Source organism: Lycorma delicatula, chromosome 8 (genome assembly GCF_047948215.1).
Source record: "Lycorma delicatula isolate Av1 chromosome 8, ASM4794821v1, whole genome shotgun sequence".
NCBI classification, from domain to species: Eukaryota; Metazoa; Arthropoda; class Insecta; order Hemiptera; family Fulgoridae; genus Lycorma; species Lycorma delicatula.
The window spans coordinates 3760506-3783203 of record NC_134462.1 but is presented as its reverse complement, the minus strand read 5'-3'; the positions used below and the strand labels follow the sequence as shown (position 1 = coordinate 3783203).

General features: G+C 28.4%; 2 protein-coding genes across 3 annotated transcripts in view; both read left to right on the top strand.

Annotated features, from left to right (window-relative positions):
- The window catches only part of LOC142329110 (uncharacterized), a 12864-nt gene extending 9200 nt beyond the window's left edge, over positions 1-3664 (top strand). Inside the window, exon 4 of the mRNA XM_075373445.1 lies at positions 3581-3664. Within this exon, the coding sequence (XP_075229560.1) occupies positions 3581-3664 (84 nt within the window). The remainder of the gene's footprint in view (positions 1-3580) is intronic.
- A 4840-nt stretch (positions 3665-8504) lies between these two features.
- The window catches only part of LOC142329087 (uncharacterized), a 31777-nt gene continuing 17583 nt past the window's right edge, over positions 8505-22698 (top strand). The window contains exons 1-3 of one of the 2 annotated variants that reach the window (XM_075373423.1): positions 8505-8818; positions 11515-11660; positions 15254-15451. In XM_075373423.1, the coding sequence (XP_075229538.1) occupies positions 8677-8818; positions 11515-11660; positions 15254-15451 (486 nt within the window). In that variant the 5' untranslated portion in view covers positions 8505-8676. Of the gene's footprint in view, positions 8819-9344; positions 9379-11514; positions 11661-15253; positions 15452-22698 lie in introns of those variants that run through there. The other variant, XM_075373425.1, reaches the window with a different exon arrangement.

The following is a 22698-nucleotide window of genomic DNA, read 5'->3' as shown; positions in this document are numbered from 1 at the left end:
TGTCTTCCAGCAAATGTTTCAGTGTGTTCTCTCCAAGATGAAACCAGACATGGTGGTATACACTGATGGATCGAAACAAAACAATACCATTGGATGTGCATTTGTTGTCAATGAAAGAATCTATATGTTTGGTCTACCCAGTATTACGAGTGTGTTTACCACTGAACTATACGCTATAAATAAGGCTCTAAACATCATTAACCCTAAATATAGAAAAATTCTTATTTGCAGTGACTCGTGTAGTGCTCTGCAAGCCTTAAAAAACTTTTATACCAAACATCCTATCATCACTGAAATTTACAACGCAATAACTGAGTTGAATAATCGCAACACAGAAGTAAGTTTTTGCTGGGTCCCTAGCCACGTAGAATTCTAGGTAATGAACATGCATACTCCGCTGCCAAAGAAGCATGTAATCAGCCTCCTTTCACCACCCGAGTTGCTACTTCAGATTTTATTAATTATGTAAAACAATCACTAAGAGCAAAGTGCCAAGGTGACTGGATGGCTACCGTTGATAATAAACTCCGGCAGATTAAAGATTCTGTGTTGCCACGGGACTCCTCATGTAGAAAATCTCGTCCCCTATCGGTTGCGGATAGGACACACGAGTACCTGATGACAAGAGGACAAGCACCCCTATGCGCACGATGCAACTGCCTCATGACTGTGCGCCTCATACTCGTGGACTGCATATGTTATGCGGCATTGCGTCGTAAATTTAAACTACCCAGAAACATCCGTGGTGTCTTGTGTAATGATAAAGAGGTTTTAAACCGTATGTTTCTGTTTTTTCGTAGTATAGGGTTAACACAAAAAATTGAATTCCTTTAGTTCTATGTATTGTTTTTGTTATCCGAGTAGGGAGCCTTTTACACTCCCTATCAGAGTTTGTCAAATTTGATATATATATATTTTTTTTTTTTTTACAAATTCGTCTGTGATATTAGTTGTAAGATTTTAGTGAAACTAGTTGTAAGTTTTTTAACATAATAGTTTTAAGTTTTATTTCCCTTTTTTAATTTAGTTTTAATTTTCTTTACTATATATTTTTTTAGTTTTAAGTTTTATCTATTCTTAATATTTTAGTTTTAAGTTTTATGTTAGTGTTTTTTTTCTTTTTTTTAGTGTTTTGTTATCCGAGAATGGGCCTTTTACATTCATTCCGGATTTTGTTACACAACTGATAGTGAATTTCAGCAGCATTATGTCCTTTTGCATTTAGAAATCAAATCACTGATCAAACTCTACAGCTGATGAGATTTGTTATTATCACTGTCTCACTAAGGCAAACAACAATGAACTGACAGCAGTGTGGTGGTTACATGCCCAACTGACCACTACTTACGGCTACTCTCTTGCACCCCAAACCAATCAATGTTACCATTTGGTATTTATAACTCATCAGCCCTTACTTTTGAATCATACCTAATATTATGCTACACTTCGTAGAACAACATAACTACATATGTGCTAACATTTTGGTCCAAAAGTTGAGTCTGCTACAAATTCCAACGAAATAAAATTGAACCAAGAATACTTGGTTCAAGTATTGAATATAAGTGGAGATTTCTAGTTATGAGAGGGTTTACCATATAAGACATCACTCAAAGTCTTTCGCCACCATTAACATTTTGTTATCTAAGTCAACTTTTTTGCAGGATTTTCTGTATTTGTTTAATTCACGTAAAATTATTGGATATAATTCTGCTATTTTGATCATTTACAAGTGTAGCATAGAAAAATGTTCAATAAAAGTGCTGACATGTAAAAAGATTACATTATTATATTGCCATCTTCATTAATAATGTAGGTTTTTTTATCGCAAAATTTCAATTTTTGTCATTTTCAAGGATGTAAAAGGGAATTTTTTTTAACAAAATTTTGTATGAGTTTTTAAAGGAAGAAATTGGAATGTGTAGCATCATATAAAAACAAGTTTTGGTTGAAAACAAATTTTGTGAATAAAAAAGCGATTGATATCAATTACATTTAATTTTGCAATTAGTAATAGCTCTTGATCATTTGTCAATTTTGCAATAGTTTAATTCCTCGACCAGGAAGGCCTTTTACACAATTGATGACACCCACGTTCAGAAAATCTACAATCTGGTGCATACAAATTGTCAATTGTCTGTCAGAAAACTTGCAGAAGAGGTTAGCATCTCAATTGGTTCATGCCATGACATTTTTATTGAAAAATTGAATATTCATTGTGTTAAAGCAAAATTTTTCCTGATTTGATGACCATACAGTAGAAAGAATATCGAGTGGATGTTTATCGACAACTTCTTGAACAAACCAATGACGATGAAACATTCATGCAAAGGATCGTAATGAGAGACAAAAACTAGGTTTATGGCTACAATATTGAGACGGTTTAATCATTACAATAGATTAGCAAAGGATCTCCACGCCCCAAGAAAATACATCAGTCTCGATCCAGTGTCAAAGTGATTTTTGTTTTTTCAATTTTAATTGAATTGTACATTCTGAATTCTTGCTTCAAAGTGAAACAGTGAACCGTGCATACTATCAAGGCATTTTACAACAGTTACATTAAAAAGAGACCAGAGTTGTGGTGAGACAACTCATGGTTCCTTCACCATGACAATGCATCCGCACACTCCACTTTTTCAATTCGTCAGTTTTGTGCCAAAAATCATATGACTGTCCTCCCTCAGCGCTTCCCTACTTGCCAGACCTGGCTCCTTGTAGTTTTTTCTGTTTCCAAAACTAAAATCTGTGATGAAAGGATGTAGTTCGGAGACTATTGATGACATTAAAGCAAATTCATTACGGACCTTAAATGCCATTTCAAATGAAGCTATCCAGAACTGCTTCGCGAAGTGGAAACACTGCTTGGAAAAGTTTGTGAATAAGGTAGTAGAGTACTTTGAAGGGGACAAGAACCAATAATGTAAAATTAATAAGAAAGATTAAAAAGATAAAGTTTGGTTATTTTCTAAACAGACCTTATATAAAACAGATTTTGTAACTTCAGTTCCAAGCTTTCTAGTCTGGAACTAACTGTCTAATGTCTAAGTTGGAGACTAACAACTCTTATCATTAAAAATAATAAAGAAACTACAATATATCAAAATCTTATCAGTTAAATAAAGTAAAATGTAGTTTAAGCCCTAAGTTTACTGTTTATTTATTCTTCTTTTTTTATATGAAATGAATTTTGTTACAAATGAAAAATGACAACCCCAAAAAGAATTTGTATTCAAGAACTTTTGGGATAAAGGCAGAGGTGTTACTATTTTACCATGGAAATTGACAGATATCTTTAATTATGAGAAATAAAAAAGATAAGCATGACAAAAAAATGAAATATTCATAAACTTGTAGATAGAGTTGCTATCCCATCATTCGATGTGCCAAGTGTTTGCTAGCATCATTTAACATTGTATATAACTTGGCAGAAACGTAATTTTTATTATTTTGTTCTTGTTTTCATCATTTTCAGATTAGGAATTACATTTATAATTATATGTTTAATTTCATTCTTTCTAGTTCATATTTTTTTATCATTTATTCATGTTATAGAAATAATCTTTTTGTTCGTAAATTTTAGGTGCAAGGGCTGCAAAAAGAATTAACTCATATTAAAAGGAAGTTAGAGTTGTATGGTATTAAATCAGATAGAAGAGAAGGCTAATATGAATCCAGTACAAGATGACCATTATTTATTATATTAAGTAATTAGTCGTAAATTTAGCTTTTTAAGAAATAATTATCTCTTATATGTTTAGGTTTTTTAGATATTAAAAACTATATATATATAACTTATATGTGTATCATAATTTTATTTATGACCACTAAAACCTGTAAAAATAGTTCATGAACATGCATTTTTTTATTTCTTAGGTTATAAATTAATATAGTTTTTTTTGTACTGCCATTGTCTGAAGTAACATATGAAAGTCATTGAGTAAGAAAAGGTAACAGAAGGTAAATAGGTAAGATAATAAAAGTCTAGAGAAATTTTTTTTTAGTTGGTAGTGTTATCATATTTGACAGTCCTTGTGATGTGCAGAGTTCACCAGATCAAGTCAAGTCAAACCCACCGGGTTGGTCTTGGTCTAGTGGTGAACGCTTCTTCCCAAATCAGCTGATTTGGAAGTAGAGAGTTTCAGCATGTAAGTCCTAATAAACAGGATTGCTTTTATACGGATTTGAATACTAGATCATGGATACCAGTGTTCTTTGGTTGTTGGGTTTCAATTAACCACAATCTCAGGAATGGTCGATCTGAGACTGTATAAGAGTACACTTTATTCATACACTCATACATATCCTCATTCATCCTCTGAAGTAATATCTGAACAGTAATTCCCGGGGGCTATAGAGGAAAAAGAAAAGATAGAGCAAAAGATCAAGTCAAGTTCCAGCTCTTTTGAATATGATGTGTTTTTTAACATCCCCTACTCCAACACTTTTCAAAAAAAAATTGAGCAATTTTTTGAATGACATAGGATTCATCCTCTGTATTGTTTTATTTTTCTTTCAGTTATTTTTTTAAATTATTGCAATGAAATTGAATATCCATTTGCAACAAATAAACATAATCAAGCATAACTAAGATTCCAACTGACTTTTTTTTACTCCTACCACAAGGTGTAGCTTATTTTTTGGTTTGCATCTATTTTATGTTTGCCACATACTATACGAACACTGAACACTTTTCTGCTAAAATTCTTCTGTTAGGAATAATTAATTATAGAAAAGAGAGGGATCATCATGTGTATGATAAAAATTTATGTAAAATAAAAAACAAGTATTTACTATAAAGAAAGTTTTTGTCGTCTTTCATTATTAATTCTCTTTGAAAATATTGAGATAGATCAAGAAAACTGGTGATGTTTAATTCTAGATTTACCTGATTTTTGCACATTTCACATTGACTTCAAGGCTCTCAAAAATAATTTTATGCTAGATGGATACTGAAAATTATGAATATTCAAAATGAATAATGATCGGCTAAGAACATGACACTGTAAGAAAATCAGATTTTATTTATTATAGAATGTTTAAAGGATTTTTGTTTTTAATTTACTTTTTTTCTTATTTTAATAAGATATACATAACTTTAATGCTTTAGTAAGATCTAAAAATACAAAACTACTTATTTTCGATCATCTAAACCTGTTCATTATCTTTTAGACAAAAGAGAGCAATATTATTTTAGATTTATTTTTCTAGAACTATTCTGGTTATTCATTAGGATATTTATTTCTATTTACATCTGTTTCAATCTTGTAACAATCTGTCACCTTTACAAATAAAAAAATAGTTATTTTATTTTAATGTATTCATACATTATTTGATCAAGTCAGGAATGGTAGTCACTGTTTCATAGATGGAACTGCTCATCATTTGCCTGGAAGAATCAAGAGAAACCATGGAAAAACAATATCAGGTCAATATTATAAATTAATTAAGATATAAATTGTGTTTGAAAAGTTGCTGTGCACTGGAATAATGGAAGTGTAATGATGAAACTTTCTTAATTATTACTTTGAATTTATATTCAATATTCTGTAGAAACTGATATTACAATAACTGGAATAGTTTATGAAAATAATTTAAAGTGACCTCCAACATCAATACAACACTGTACACGTTTCAATTTGTTTTCAAGCACTTTAACATTGACCTGTTCGCTGTGACACAATCTTATTGGAACAAACTGTGATTGATTTCCACTTCTGTTAACTGAATAATGAAGTTTGTTAAAACAGCACAAAAACAATCACTATTAACTGTATTTTCAAAAATAATTGGACAATGCATGTTTTCCTACTCACACTGACCCAGACTTCAATTTTTGCTTCATGTAATTCATGGGTGTTAGTTGTCGACCACAATCATGTATGTATTTTGTGAATTAATTTACCTTCCCAGATAAAACCATACTTCATCTGTAAAAAATGTAATATTGAGGATACCTACAGAATTTTGGCAATAAAACATTTAAACCATTGAGAGTAATTAAGTCTTTTGGCATGATCTGTAGGTTTCAGTTCTTGAACAATCTTGCTGCTGTGCTAACTTACACATTGACTTTGATGGAGTTTGGCCATAGCATCCAAAATATCAAGCTGCTTCTGTTCACTTAATTTAGGTGCTCTTCCACTTCAATCAGTGTCTTCAACAGAGCTTGTTGCCTGAAATTTTTTTGGTAAAGAGTTCAAACTGCACTGCAGTTAGGGAACAGGAGTATTTGGAAACTTTTCAGAAAACTTATGCTTCGCTAAATCAGTATACTTGTCACCTCCATGAAACACGTGTTCAACGAATTAACTCCTCCACCGACAGAACAATTACTGATTCCAATAAATGGAGCACATCCAATCACAACTGACATCTTAGTTTATTACTGAGTAATGCTCAGCGAACCCACAGGGCAACCAATCTAATGCTGAAAACAGAATGTACCACATAATTCCAAAGCATATTGCACAGTGACTTTCTGAACATTCTGTATTTATTTATAAATCAAGATTATAAATAAAAAAAAAGTTAAAATCCATATTAATTCTAAAAATAATTACAGTGTAAATAACAAAAATACTTTATTTGTTAATTATTTAATTGCTTATTAAACAAAGTATTAAAATAAATTTAAGTTCATCTAATTACTAATCAACATTTTTAATGCAATAGAGTAATATTTTTTCTGTAAAAGGAAATTTTTTAGATCGCTACTTAATTTATTAAAAACTGAATATAATGTTCTTTCTCAAAGGCTGAAGTATTACGCTGTATAGTATGAAAATTAATTGCATCTGGGAAGGGAATATTATTATTTTTTTAGGAGTAAATTATTATTTTAAGTAAACTTGTACATTCATAAATTCAGATGTTTGTGAACATCAGTTTTTTTAATTTATCCAAAATTTATCTGTATGAATCAAATTTACTGGCATCAAACAAAGATCTGATTGCTCATTTTTATATCCTGAAAATACATTCTGACTTTTAAATAGTTTCACAATATAACATTATATTTTAGACAGAAATTTACTCAGAATAAATACTTAACAATGATGCCTATTAAAACACTTCAAAGGAATACAGTATAGTGTGGTTTGTTACAAATGAAATCAATTTGGTCTTCCATTGAAAATTTATCACAAGATGTCCAAAAAATTTACATTGGGCAAAATTAATTTACATGAGTAATGGAAATATTACCTTTATCCTAGATGGATAGTGAAAATTAAATATCTTCAAATGGAATAATGAATGGCTTATACAATATATGAAGTAACAAACCAGTTTAGAACAGTTCATTCTGTAAGAATGTCATGTTTTATTTATTACAGAATATTTAAAGAAGTTTTTATTTAGTTTTTTCTTTTCATTAAATTAGCAATGGCACATCTACCTGAGAAGCACATTGCTATGAATTTATTCATATTTAATTCTATAGTTATAATGTACCCAATGAATGCTTCTAACTGAAAATGCAGTTTCTCTCTCTATTTCACTTAAATAGTTATCTTTTGATATAAATAATTGTCATCTGTAGATATTCTGGTGTAATATTTTGAGGATTAATAATAAACAGTAAAAAGATGAGGAAATAGGGAAGCGATTCCCATATTCTAAATTTTTTAGTGAGGAACTACACTCTTATGGTATATGTATCGAAAGGTAAAATTTCATCCTAATATTTTATGGGTAGTTAAGTATCTTTTAACCAGTTGCAAGCCACCCTTCTGATAACATATTTACTAAGTTTTAATATGAAAGTTTTACTGAGTAATAAAAAAATAGACAAGATATTTTCTTTTGCCATTGTTATTAAGAATATTTTCTGAAAATTGGGAGAGATTAATCTTAATGTTAATTCTCTTACTAAAGAGATCATTTATTAAATGATAAGGGTTCTATGAAAGAATGCGTAGATTTCAATTCTGATACCGTTTAAACCAGTATTTTTTTTAAAGGCAATAACCGATGTTACTATATCTGGTGATGAACAGTTTCATCTCTGTAGAAGAATAGAAATTTTAACTAAATGCTAATACTTTGTGCTGCTACATGAAACACTTTTTTATAGTTATAACCAGCAAAAATGTCAGTAGGTTTAAAACTGTAACCGTTTTAATTTAGATTTATTTTATGAATATCCGTTTTTAAACTACTCCTTCCAATGGAATATTATCTTTGCGTTTATACAAACGTTTCGTATCGAGTTCCCGGTCAGGCGTGACATTGTTCACACGCTACAAAATTCATCAAACATCGGTAGCTGTTATAGTGGTGTGAGCATATTTTTGTTGTATAAGTAAAAAATTGAACCTTATCTTTCAGTGTAAAATCAGTAAAAAAAATAAAGTCGTAGAAACTTAACGATCAGCGCATTTAAAAAGAATAGTGTAGTTGATCGTTTATATGTGTAGGATGCGCTGACACCAATGAATAATCGTATTCTAGTGTTTTCGGTTGTGGTCGTAACTTTTTGTTAATATTATTGTTTATGTTGTGCAATGAATCTAGTGTAATTTGCGTATTCGAATCAATACCAACCTTTGTTTTTTTATTTTTAGTTGAAATCAGCAAACATTTGAGAAGTGGTTTTTTATTAAATTTGAAAAAGAATTAAGTGATTGAGTGTATTATATTTATCTGTTTTGCATTTTATTCTGGTGTTAGTATACAATGAATAAAGAAATTGAAGATAACCTCAAAGAAGCGGTTATTAAGAATTCCAGTTCAAATTACGTTAAGGGGTCATCTACATCTCCTCGTTATTACAAACAGCATTATCGAAAAGCATGGGAACAGTTACCTGAATTTAATGGTACGTTTATTTATTTTCTAGTGAAAAACAGCCCCTTTACAGACCCAGACTTGTCTTCGACACATAAGTATGCGAAGACTTTTTTTTGTGTGAATGCGTTCGTTTATTTATCTGATATCTTTCGGTATCAACAACAATGAAACTACCAGTTAACTTTGCAGTTGTTAATAACAGAATGAGAAGTGAAATGATACAATTCATCAAAATATCGGAAGATTTTGCATAAATGTTCTTTTTTATGTTCGTATATATATAGCTTATATAGATTCCTTTAACAATTCAGTTGCTGTAGAACTGAGATGATTATTTCGATTTTTTTTCAATTTATTCCACGTTTATTAAAATATTATTGCCTGATTTGTTAGATGAATTGAAAAGAATCAGAATAAATGAGTTATTTATTAATAATAATGTGGAGTATTTGTAGAATAATCATCATACGTTATAGAAGTTTTGGAAGACATAGTTTGTACTTGAAGGTGTTGAACTATATTTTATGTGTTTTATGGTGAAAGTTGTTATAAATGCATTGCACTGCATTATGAGCTGTATTTACAAATGTAGTTTAATTTTTTTATAATTTATATTACTTTAGGTATAGTAGTAACATTACCATGTATTCATCAATTGTGGGAGATGTATTCACTTTACCGTTATTTCAAAACAAATTTGTAGCTAAGCAATCACATTTGCCGTCATATTTGCTCTATTGCAGTTGATAGAAAAAGTCAGTATTGTTTCACTACAAGACCAGGAAATCCTGTGTACTATAGAAATGCTACAGAAATTGTGTTACATACCACTCTGATAACATAGCTTTGAATTTAATGATGTGCCATTTTAAAATTTGGAATGCAAAATGTGTTGTAAATGTGAATTTAGAGATAGCACTGGTTATCCTAATAATAAACCGTGATTTAGTGAAGCAAGTTAAGAAGTGTTTTTTAATTTAGTTGAAATTGATACTTAAAAATCTTCTTATTAGTCTTATAATCATTCCTGTTCGAACATTCTATAAATAAAACCAGCGATCCAACAGTGCCAATTAGAAGATTCCATTGTTAATAATATTGCTGACAATTCTTTTAACATATTTATATGTAATAAAAAAAAACCACTCAGGAATCTGATAATTTGACAATTTAAAAGAGTGATTAGACCTTTATTAATTTTTTTTTATTTTCTTGCACCTCGTAATGTTTCGTTATCTAGTATTACAGACAAGCAGATTGATCATGATGATTACACCATGATAAAGTTATTTGATGGTTACTGTAAGACTTTTTTATGGATTGGATATAAAATTACCATTTTCCTAAAAGATAAACATCCAGAACTTTGTTAATTTGCATAGTTTATTTAGAAAATAAAAACATAAGAATTGGAACTGATGTTCATTCATTTTTATACCTTATCAGCACATTTCATTTTATACTTTTCCTTACCTGTTTCTTAGATAGCATAGTTTAAGATGCTAACCTTAAAATGTAATTTAAGGAGCCTCATAAAAAGAAGCCCAGATTATTAATTATTATGGGTTTAATTCTACAGAAATGATTTCTCATCAAAAGTTCATGTAGCATTAGAGCTAACAGTATTAAAAGTTAAATATTTTTTTGGCACCAGCAATTGTGCTGATTCACTTGTGTGATTCAAAGTTATTAATTTAATTTATATTAATTCTTCTTTGCTATTAACAGGAAAATGCCTGTATTTTTTTTTTTTTTGTTTTTTTAATTTATAGATTTTTTTTAAATGCACAAGTCTGTATACCATATTGAGTAGTTGTAATTTTGATGAACACACTAAGGTGGATCCATTTTCATTCATGAAACACAATAGATCTAAAACAAAAGTGTTGCCTCAAATCTTTTTAAATACCATGACCAGTAGTCAGTTTTTTAGGTTGGAGTCAGTTTGTAGAAAACTTGTGTTTAGTACAATTACAGTTTCAGTATTTTCTCAGCAGCTTGGGCTATAACTAAGAAAATATTTAAATGCTGTTTCAAAAAAAGAGGTTTTAATCAGGCGTAAGCTTATGTTTTATGTTTTAGTTGTGAACAAGTAGATATTGTGTAATATTCTTAGATAAATAAATCAACTTAAATTGAATTATGCTTTCCTTTTAATTAATTAAATGAAGTAATTAAAATTACATTTGAAAAAACATTACCAGGAATGTGCATAAAGTATCCTGTCATATCAAGCAGGTAGGTAACTTAACAAATACTTCTTACTTTACTGCAACTGCTTTTATCATGATAAATAGTAACCTGTTAGTCAGTTTGTCCTAAAATAATAATCAATGTCTGTAAATAAACAATTCAGATAAGATGACATCATTATACTTAAATGATATTTTAAAATTTTAATTTACCTTGTCTGTGTGTACAAATATTATATCTACCCCACATAGAAGAAAACTGTTTATAAGTAAGTTAGTATATAGCACTGGATATAAATATTTTAAATAATACTTTAAATATTGTGCTGTTTGATATAGTACAAGTATTTTTTTCTCTGTGTTTATTATATCATATTTTATTATGTTATATAGATTTATTTTCATATTATACATTTTTTCCTTTGTTATTAAAATATAAATTAAATTTTGTTTTTGTTTTAGTTTTAATTTAATAAAATTATTTATTTGCCCAAATTATTGTAGTAATTATTTATTTGCAATATTTTTTTAGGTTGGCTTGAAGCAGTGCCTAATAATTCTTCACGTGCTTTTTGCAAAATATGTAATAAAAATCTTCATGCTCACCGTCTTACTTTACTTAAACATACAGCCTCTATCAAGCATATGAAACGTGCACAAACACAATATAAAGCTAAGGTAATATTTTTAGTTTATACTTTCAGTTTTTTAATTTAAAAATTATAAACGTTTTTGATAAATTAAAAGCTTGTTTTAAATTTAATTTATATTGTTATTCATATCTAAAAACTTTATTCTGCATGTGCACAGGCAGTCTTCATCACTTGGTGATTAGTTATGTTTGCTACAAATCTAGTAAAAGTTGTGTTAGCAAGCTTTTTCTGAGATACAAAATCTTGTGTATAAATTGTGGTAGAAAAGAGCATTAGATTTAAATTCTTCTAGTCCATATGATGTTATTTTGAGATAATACTACCACTCAACATGCTACAACCTTAATAACATTTAATACAAAAGTGTGCAATTAATTATTGATCAGATTAATTATTGATCAGATTAATTATTGATGTCAGGTCAAAATTCGTATGAAACATGCTTTTATTTGAACCCCAACACTGTAGTACATCCTCATATTCTTTGTTAGTGATGAACCTATATGATTAATGCAGTTGTGCATTTTTTACAATGCAAAATACAATTCTGAAGATGAATCAGGATTTTATTAGGGAAGCCTGAGCTTGTTTGTTATCAGGAGATTAATGTCTAGGGGAAAAAGCAATTTATTGAGTAATTTTTAAAGATCAATACAAAATCATAGATCATTCTAATTGAACATAACTTAGTTTTCTAAGAACATGGATGGTAAGTATCCACTCTAATACCTACAGACATATTGAACACCACTTTGATTTTAACTGTTCATCTTGTTCTTCAAGCCTTCTGTGGGTTTATCTTTTCTCATTATCCAACTATTACCCTTATCCTTGATCTCATCGTTCCTGAAGAATTCTGTGGATTTTGACCAGATGCTCACTAGATCTGATACCTGTAAAATCACTACATTCTTGATATTTGTGTGATTTAGTCCAGGAGGCTGTGCTTATGGATCTATGCAGCAGTTGTGTTCTTGACAGAGGTGGTTGTAAAAGTTTAATTGAATTGTTAAGTTTTCTAATTTGTACGTACAGTCTATTTACTTGAAAATACTATTTTAATTAAAAATAAATACATAACTAGTTCCTATAATTTCAGAATTAGGTTACTGTTTATATGATCCAATGAACTGTTACTTATCTTCTTTTTTTTCCATTTCTCCAAATTTTTCAAATTTCTGGCGATGTGATCCTTCGTTGTGTGTAGCTTTTAGATTATTGACATTGTTTTGGCCTGTTTTTATGAGGTGGTTTAGTGAAAAAAGTGTGTATATTGAAAAACATTATTTATTATTTGTTTGAATTAATGTTCTCTTTGTGTAGTGTAGCATGTCTTGTGTTCAGATCCAATAATTCCTGCTTTGCTATGTTAAATAGATCTTGACGTACTGGGTTTTTTGTGATAATTACTGTTTTGTTTTTGCATTAAATACCAAATATATTCATATAATGCAATCATTCGGCTGAGTACTCCGTGTGCATGATTTTGAAGAGTTAGTTGATTAACTAACATTATAAGAAAAGTAAACTAGATTTTACAAAGGTTTTATTGCTTCAAAAAAAATACATAAAATAACAGTTTTTTGAGAGTGATGTAAGAATTGTAGAAATATCTCATAACCTTAAAAAATGGGATATTTAATTTTTTTTTCATCTTTTATTACTGCATAGGATCGCTTAAGTTATCTAAGTTTTATCCATTATCCAAGTTTCTTCAAAGGACTGTTCGGGCCTTGCAGTCCTCCCATACCTTTTTATATGTTCTGAACTCCGTGCCCTTTCTGGTGTTAAAAATGTTCATGTTGTGATTGTGAAGCAAGTGTTTTTATCCTTGATTTTTTCTTTTAATTTTTGTCTTGTTTGTGTTATCTTCTGGTGTAAGGCCAATTCCCTTCAGATCCTCTTGTATTTCACTGATGATAATAAATTTATAACTAATAAAATAATAGGAATTGCTTAATGATTGGAAAGTGGTAGTGCTCCAATTTTTTATTTGACAACTGCAACAATTTTCTTGATTATATGCTTAATGCATTCTTGAATCACATATTAATTCTCACACACAAATTGGTGGTATAGCAAAAATTGATAAAATGTTTTTGAACTGAAAAACTGTTTCAGTCTCTAATCATATGTTGGTTGTAGCCCTTTACATTCTTAAAAATTTGTCATAGTATTACATGCCGGCTAAACTAGTCAAATAATGAAGTAAATTATAAGTAATGAAAAAATTTAATTTACTAAGCATTTGGCTGGCACCCTTGGTATTAATACAACTGTTTAAATTAAATTTCTACTTACCAACAATTTAAATTTAAGTGTAAATCCTAGTACTTTCAGAGCAGTTACTCCTTCTTCAGGGATTTTCTAAAATGTTAATTTAAATTCAAATCAATAATTGTTTTTAAATTAAACTGTTATGTTCATAATAGTCGGTTGTCAAGAATAAAATTAATTCGTACATCAATAAGACAGTAATGTCATGTTTATAAGATGTTTGCAACTATTATGAAATAGATTTAATATTAAATGAAATGTTACCAACCTATTAATAATTAATTATTATATAATTTGTTTATAAAGGATATCATTATCGAATCATTCATCAATTTATTATTATTTAAATATATATGAAATTTTTCTAAGATATTGATTTCATAATAATTATTATTGTATTCTAATATTTTAATATATTCATTGGGGTTATAATTATGTCCAGTTTCTAAAATGTGTTTAGTAAAATTAGATTTTTCTTTATTATTTTTAATATTAAAAATAACAAAATAATAAAAATTAAAAATAATCAAGAAAAATCTAATTTCACTAAACAAAGCACTAGTTATGATTCTATTAGTTTAAAAATACGCCTTAATTAATTTTTTTGCTTTTTCAATCCTTATTTATTAAATTATTAATACTAAATACATAATAATGAATTATAACTGATAAAACATGAAAATGGTAATAGATTAAATATATGTAAATAAAAGTACAATGATTGTTATTATTGTCCTATTAGATGGGTGTAATGTTCTCAGGTTCAGTAGTAATGCAGTCTCAACCTTCTACAACGCAAGCTTTTATTTTCAATGGATGCACTATGTGTTTATCATTATATGATTACTTTTCCAATTTAATTATTTTCTTATTATTATCTTTAGTTTATTTTTTGAATGATGGATATTTTCACTTACCTTGTTTTTCCTTCCATTCATTAAATCCTTTATGATTATATTGCTTTTCTGTTTGGTGTATGCCTGTGTTTGTAACATTTTGTTTTTTTCCATTATATGATGTACAAATATTCATACTTCATTCGCTCTAATAATTTGATTTCAAGAGAGCATCAGGGTGTAAAAATCTCATATAACTTCCTGGTAAACTAGGAATAATTCTCATGCGCTCAAATTACTGAAGTAGGTAGAAAGTGGAAATTTAGAATACTTCAAAAAAGGTTGTATTGAATAGTATGCCATTCTCTTTCACTGATAGTTCTTAGCATGAAAAAGGTAACTCCTGTCTTTAAAAATGTGTTATTTGACCATGGGAAGAATAAATACTTCAGCTACAATATATTAAGTCATTATTTTTTTTACTTATGATGTTTCTTTCTTACAGCAATTATTAGAAGCTGCTAAAATAAGTGAACCTGCTTGTAATTTGAACGAACCAAATGTTATAGTTGAAGTTACAGATGATCGTAATGAACTAAAAGTAGAGTGCAATAACATCAATAATTCAGATAATATTAAACTACCTACTGAAACTCAGACAGTTAGTTTAACACATGGAGTTAGCAGTGATTCAAGCAATAATGTAAGTTTAGAATTTGTTTTCTTAAATAATAAATTTAGTTGGTTATTAACTTCTTCAGTTGAATTATACTAAAATTCATTTGTCTCATCTTTGTGTCAACAGAAAACCACCTTTTTAATAAACTTTTTTCACAATTGATTATGGAATTAGATATAAATTCCTTTCACTTAATCCACAATCTATACATCTCATGTTTGAAGTATTAAAAAAATGTGAAACTTGTTTCAAGCACACCTTATTCATCCCTGTTATTTGATATTTTATTTACTAAAGTCTTTATACTTTATTAATCTATATGCTCTATATACTGCACTAAGCTTGAAATGGTGCATTAGAACTTCCAGTTGGGTTTCAAATCTCACTCTCATGTTATACATGCAAATTTCAGTAGTGTTTATGAAAAGGTAAGAATTAAATAGTTCTACAGCACCTGTACCATCTCGCAGAATAACTTTCTAGAAAATAAAAAAATATGAAGTAAAGAGAAGCAAGGTAGCAGAAAATATTCAGACCCCTGAAATTTCCCCAAACATAATTTTTTTTGATCAGAAATTTCCCCCAAAACTAAGACGAGGGTTTATTACGTTTTACCGATCAATTTATTGTATGTGATAGGTTATAAAAAGAGAAGTAATAAAAATACATGAGTTGCAGACACTTAATTTATTAAAAGGATACAGAAATACTAGCTTGATCTTTAGTTCTTGGTTTTTCATTTGGGTATTTATTTACAAAATGATTTCCAATTTTTTTTCACATCTGCTGCGCCAGTCACAAAACACAGTTTACATCTTGCTTACTTTTAAATTTCGACATAGTTAATTAATGACTATATTTTATACAATTACAATATTTTATACTCTCTATACTTTTTTTTCCTATTTAGTCTCCAGGAATCACTGTCAGGTGTTACTTCAGATGAATGAGGACAATATGTATGAGTGTAAGTGAAGTCTAGTCTTGTTCAGTCTCAGGTCAACCATTTGTAAGATGTGTGGTTAATTGAAACCCAGCCACCAAATAACACCAGTATCCACGATCTAGCATTCAAATCCATATAAAAGTAACTTCCTTTACTAGGATATGAACATTGGAACTCTTGACTTCGAAACAGCTGTTTTGCAAAGACGCATTCACCACTAGACCAACCTGATGGGTTATACTCACTATACTGTATATTGTATTTATCACTTAACACTATTAAAAGTCACTTAACTACTCTTCACTATTAAAAGGAAACAATATGCTTGCAACTGGCCAACTAACAAAAACATAGAAATACTATTGCCTACCCAAAAGCAACTAAACGAATAGTGTAGTAGAGAGGAAGTGAGACTCACTCATGCACACCACACTGGTGACCACAATGTGTATTATCAGTGATGCATCCCTTGCCTATCACAATTTGAGTCTATGAGTCATCGCTCACCATGTATGACGTTACTACCTTTCGTTCTCATTATGCCTAATGAATGTTTCTTTTCAAAACTTGTTAAAAGATCAGTTATCCTAGTTAATAATTATAAAAATGATGTGAATACATCTGTTGATATTTACATTTATGATTCCTTTTTTTCATGACTGGTAATAACGTCTGTGAAATTTTCCCCAAACCACATTTGAGCATTCGGACATATTCTGCTCCCTTGAAGAGAAGTGATATGAATAAATGAATAATTTTTTCCATTTTTGTAATCTAAATAATTTGTGTTAAATAATTTCCTGTTAAATTTATAAGAGTTGATCAGTTAATTTTTTCCAAACAATAATTTTACTAACTTATTGGATTATAATCCCTCTTGATTTTTGTATGTTAGAAAAACTTTCAGTTTTGAAAATAATATTGTTTTTAAATTAAATAAGTTTAGAGTATGTCCAAAATAAAACGTTTTCTTTTTTAATCATGGTAATTTGTTCTCATAAATCTTCCCACTTATTAGATATTGTCTTTTGCCACAGCTAATAATTTAGTGCTGATTTAACTTTACTCAAATTACCAACACTAATGAGGAAAATATAATTTATGGCTGGAAAAAACAATCATATATACAAACAATGTACTAAATTTCATTCATCGAGATTATTTGTGAAATTCTTATAGAAAATGGAAACATTGCACAAAATATTATCAGCTTAATTTTGAGAAAATTATGTCCACTCATACATGGTGCGCAGTTAGAGATGGTTCTTAAAATATAATTTTCTAGCATTAATTAGCATATGAAATGGGAAAAATATTTGTAGCATTTACTACTTAATGCAAAGGCAGATAAACATAAAAAGCATGAGAACTACCTCGGTATAAAATTTTCTTTATTAAAAATACCCACGATGGTAGTTTACCAATGAATTGAAGAAGTATTAGATAAAAAGTAATTCATTTTAAGGATGAGCACCAGTACAAAGAAGCCATTTTTGTCATCATATTAATTTTAAAAATAGGTTGAAGGACAACTTGCAAAAATTTATTAGAAGCTGCAGAATTGTGCTATTTAAGTGATAAAATTACAAATGTTGAAGAAGTAAATAAGACATCAAATAAATTGGCAGAAGGAAAGCTTTCTTATAGAAAAAAAGTTTGGTGATAACAAATATAAATAAGGTCCTAGAAAGGAATTCTTTACAATATTTATACAGAATGTAGTGTTGTACAGCAGCAAAAAATGAACAAGAAATTACAAATAAAAAAGAATTTGGAATGGTATTATTAGAAGAATATGAAAATCAGATACATTGATAAAATACAAACTGAAGAGGTTTGGTGATAATTATATAAGATAGAAATTTATAATAAAGGCTTTTAAAAAAAGGAACAAGGTTGGCAAGCTACATATTAACACATTTAGATTTACTTAATTTAGTATTAGAAAGTTGAATAGAAAGCAAAAAATGAAAGATAAGATAGATCAGTATATATGAATTAGGTAATTTAACTTAATAAGATGTGAAAATATATTTTGCGATTGAAGGTTAGTAGAAAATGAAAGGATTGGAAAATAAAGCCAGACAAATCACGTATAGTAAAAAAATAATTTAATTACAAGCTCTTATGTATTAAAAATCAACAAATAAAACAGCAAAATCAACTTTTTGTTTTCTTAATGGAATAAGATTTTTAGAAACTCAATTTCCAGCACCAGTGAACTTTTCAGATGAGATTTATAATTTCAGCATGAGGTGTAAAATTATATTTCCTTTCAATATTTTAACTGTTATAAATTACCAGAATATCAGTGCAGGCAGAATTACAGCAAACGTAGTTGCAACAAGAGGAGTCAGAATGGAATGATAGCTATATCATGATTATCCAACATAGTAGAATATTTTGTTGAGAGGACACTTTTATATTAAAAAATGTATTTTTACATCTTTTGCAAATGTAAGCATCAAAAATTTTTTTTATTCCAACTTTAAAAAAGCCCCAAAAAAGTTAAAAATAATAGTTTCAATTAATCATTAGATTTTGACTTTTTGAAGTCAGTGCCAAATTAAGGGTTATTTAGTCATATTTAATTTTGTACTGATTTAAAACTTTAAAAATAAAAAGAATTGAGCAAAAATTAACAAATTTTAGAGTTCTTCTGTTATATGTTGTATTTTTTAAATAAAAAAAATTATTTTTACTTTATAATTTTTTAATTTAAAATACTAATAGACCAAAAAAATGCAGTCTGAGAATTACTGTGCAGTAAACTCAAAGATGAGAAATCAACATCTTGCTAAAAATTATAAAAGTGTTATAAAAGAACAATATAAACAGACATGTTAATAATAGTAACTTAATTTAACTTTAGTTTATCAAATTTTTCTTTAATAATTTTTATATGTAAATACTTTTAAAGTCAGAATAACTTTAGGTTGTATTCTATTACATTACAACAATCCAATGCCAAGCAGTATTGATAAAAAATATCTTAAAATAATCCGTGTAAATAATTTTATGTTTTTCTTTTAAAAAGATTTTCTACGTAAGTTATTTGGAAAAAGTTACATTAGGAGTACCAAGGAACTTGGTACTGCTAATAAAGTAATAAAAAAAAAAAATAATCTAAATTCATTTATTTGTGAAGAGAAATGCTTGAACATAAAAAAACAGTAGATATAGATTGAATTGAAAATTTATTGTACTCTGTTAAAAATATTAAAAGATGACCCAGCTGAATATATTTTTTTCATAAAAAAGCATTTTTTAATTAAGAATTTAGAGATAAGAGACTTTTTTAAAAAAATTTTTTTTCTGTTCGGTAACTTTTGATAATTATTAATATACATTTTCATTATATATTTTTTTAATTTTATTTAATTCAATTTATTTTTTAAAAACTCCTTTTGTTGAAATTGACTGTTATATATTGTTTAAATATTTATTTATTATAGCCCCAGTAGATTTAGCAATTTTACTTTCTTGGCAGTTGTAGAATTACATTATAGAAGGAAATATTACTGATGTTTAAAATTAATCCCTGGATTATGCAATATTCAAATTTTGATATATCTCAGTCCCAAAAAATTAAAAATCTGATTATAGAATTTTATATTTATATGTGCACATACATTTTATTACATATATTATATATACAGTAAAAAAAAACATGTGTGCTTAAGACCGCATGGCCGAAGTGTAAACTTATATGGGATCGCATCATTTCGAATTAATATATATTACAAGTAGCGTATAATGTTTACATTCAATAGCCACTTTAACCTTTGACCCGTAGAACCAATTTCACGCACAATTTGAACGTGTGTTTGCCACGATTATCCCCTGTTTTTAAATTTTCACGCTGAAAGAATGGATTTACTGCAAAATACATAGTAAAACACGGGTTTGAGATGCCCCCAAAATTATAACAAAGAACCAACAAAAAAATTGGCTATTGAACCTCCACATCTCTTTTCATAGGTTTATTCGAATACATTAAAGAACAGCTACTTTCAATGATGAATGTGTGTTCACATGTTGAAACAGTAAATTTACTGAAAAATTCATAGTAAAACATATATTTTAACTGCAAACAGCATGATTAATTTTAAATTTATGATGACAATGTAGGTCATCATTACTTTCAGCAATATCTGTGTATATCATTGATCGTTACTTAATGTATGCAATGATCATTATTTATGATTCAAACTTCAAAATTATTGTTGGTGTTTATAATCTAACAGCTACTCAGTTAACGCTGAAAATTTATAATGATGTTCTGCATCAATCAGTCATCATTACTTTCAGCGAAAGCAGGTATTGTGAATTAAAAATTTTTTATAGTTGTGATAGCTAATTATCGACAGCTGATATTATTTTATTTATATTTTACATAACAAACGGGGTTTCTCAGTCATATCTTTCGTTAAATAAATAAGGGCATTTCTTGAAAACGGTGTGTCCTAGGATATTTTTAACGTGATTTTGAAAGCTGAACTTAAATGGATGCTTTGCAATCACCCGGAACGATAGGTCCTAATCCCATGTGTTTAGTGGCCACCGTTCTTGAGATAACAGTGCAAGCAAAATTCGCCCCCACAGAATTGCAGGACCAAAATATTTCATACAAAGTAATTTTTTAACAATAAACAGCAATCTTTACCAACAATATTTTCAAGGTTAATGATTTTTTAATGCATATAAATTAGGTGTTGAAAATGTTCACGTATGTTATCCAAACTTAATAAAAAAATAATATAATGTTACATTTACACTGAATTTAAACAATTATTTTTTTTATTATGAGCGACACAGAAGGAGAATTATTGTAAATCACCTGCAGTTTTTTCTCCCACCTCCCACCCTCTGCTACTATATATTATACTATACACTTGTATATGTGTATATATATTCTCACTCTATGCCTTTTTCTCTTTTATATATATATATATATATGCTTAGCGTCTTGCATTACGTTACAGATTTTGATTACGAGTCAGTTATTTTTTTTCCCATGTTCTCGTGTAATTTGTATGTACAAAAAATTCTGACACAACACGCCTAAAGAACTTAGATAAAAATAGTTATATATTAAATGTAAGGTGTGTCTATTAAGTAATGAGACTGATACATTAAATCATCTTTATTTATATGTATTAAATTCTAATGCTTGTGCCCTCCTATATGGTCCCATTTGCACTTACATACAGTTTGCCTTGTTTTCCACTGGTCAAAAGCTTTAACAGCTTGGTTTCTGTCAGCTGCTTTAAATATACCAGCCATTTTCATCTTTACTGTATCAGCTGGTCAAAACATGTTTCTTTGATTACTTTTTTTGATTATTTATTTTAAATGATTAGTAAATTAAAATTTAATATAGGGAAAATAAAAAATTATATGTTGTCAAATCCAGAAAATTTGGAGGATGTTCCAATATAGTAATGTATCAGACAAAAACTGCTTAAGAAACTTATAGGGAACAGGCGCATTCTCCTGATGAAGAATGGTTGGAGAATGGCACAGTCTGGTTGTTTTTCTCACTCTTTCTCTCAGCTTTATCAAAATTTCCTTATAATAACACTTTCTTCTGGAACCCATTCTTCCAAAATTATGCTGTTAACATCAAAAACCATAATGCTCATGGCTTTGAATTTTGATTTCCTTTGACAAGCTGCCTTATATTGTAAATGAAGTATAGTTTTTATTAACATTTATGGTTGTAAAAAATAGTTATTGTTTTGATGAATAAAAAATTATATAATGTAATTATCTATTGTAATGTAATTCACCTATCATAATGTAATTATCTATTATAAGATAACATATTTTTATATATGTGAGTATCAATTGCAATTCAGTACATATACCTGGATTTTTGTTTTTAATTTGTAGTCTCAGATAAATAAGGTATAATGTATGTATGTTATGTTATTATTCAGAATATGTTTCATTTTCAGTTTTATTTATTATTCATATCATGTTTTAATTATGAAACCAAGTTGTAAATATTTAAAGTTCCATACTTCATACAAATACTAGTCTATATCTGTCTAGTCTATTATCTGTTGTTTACCATTTTCTTTCCTTCCCCCTCCTCGCTCACAGTGTATGTGTTTAAGAATGTGCAACATTCTATTGTTTTAATTCTGTTCCATTAAATTAAAAATAAATAGATAAACTTATCATACTGAATAGCTTTGTTTACTGATAAAATGTATTGTAACATTTAATTGTACCTGATATTAAGATGATTTAATATAAATATAATTACACAAAACTTCTGCATTATCTATTATTGTACAGTATTATTGAATTAGAAAAA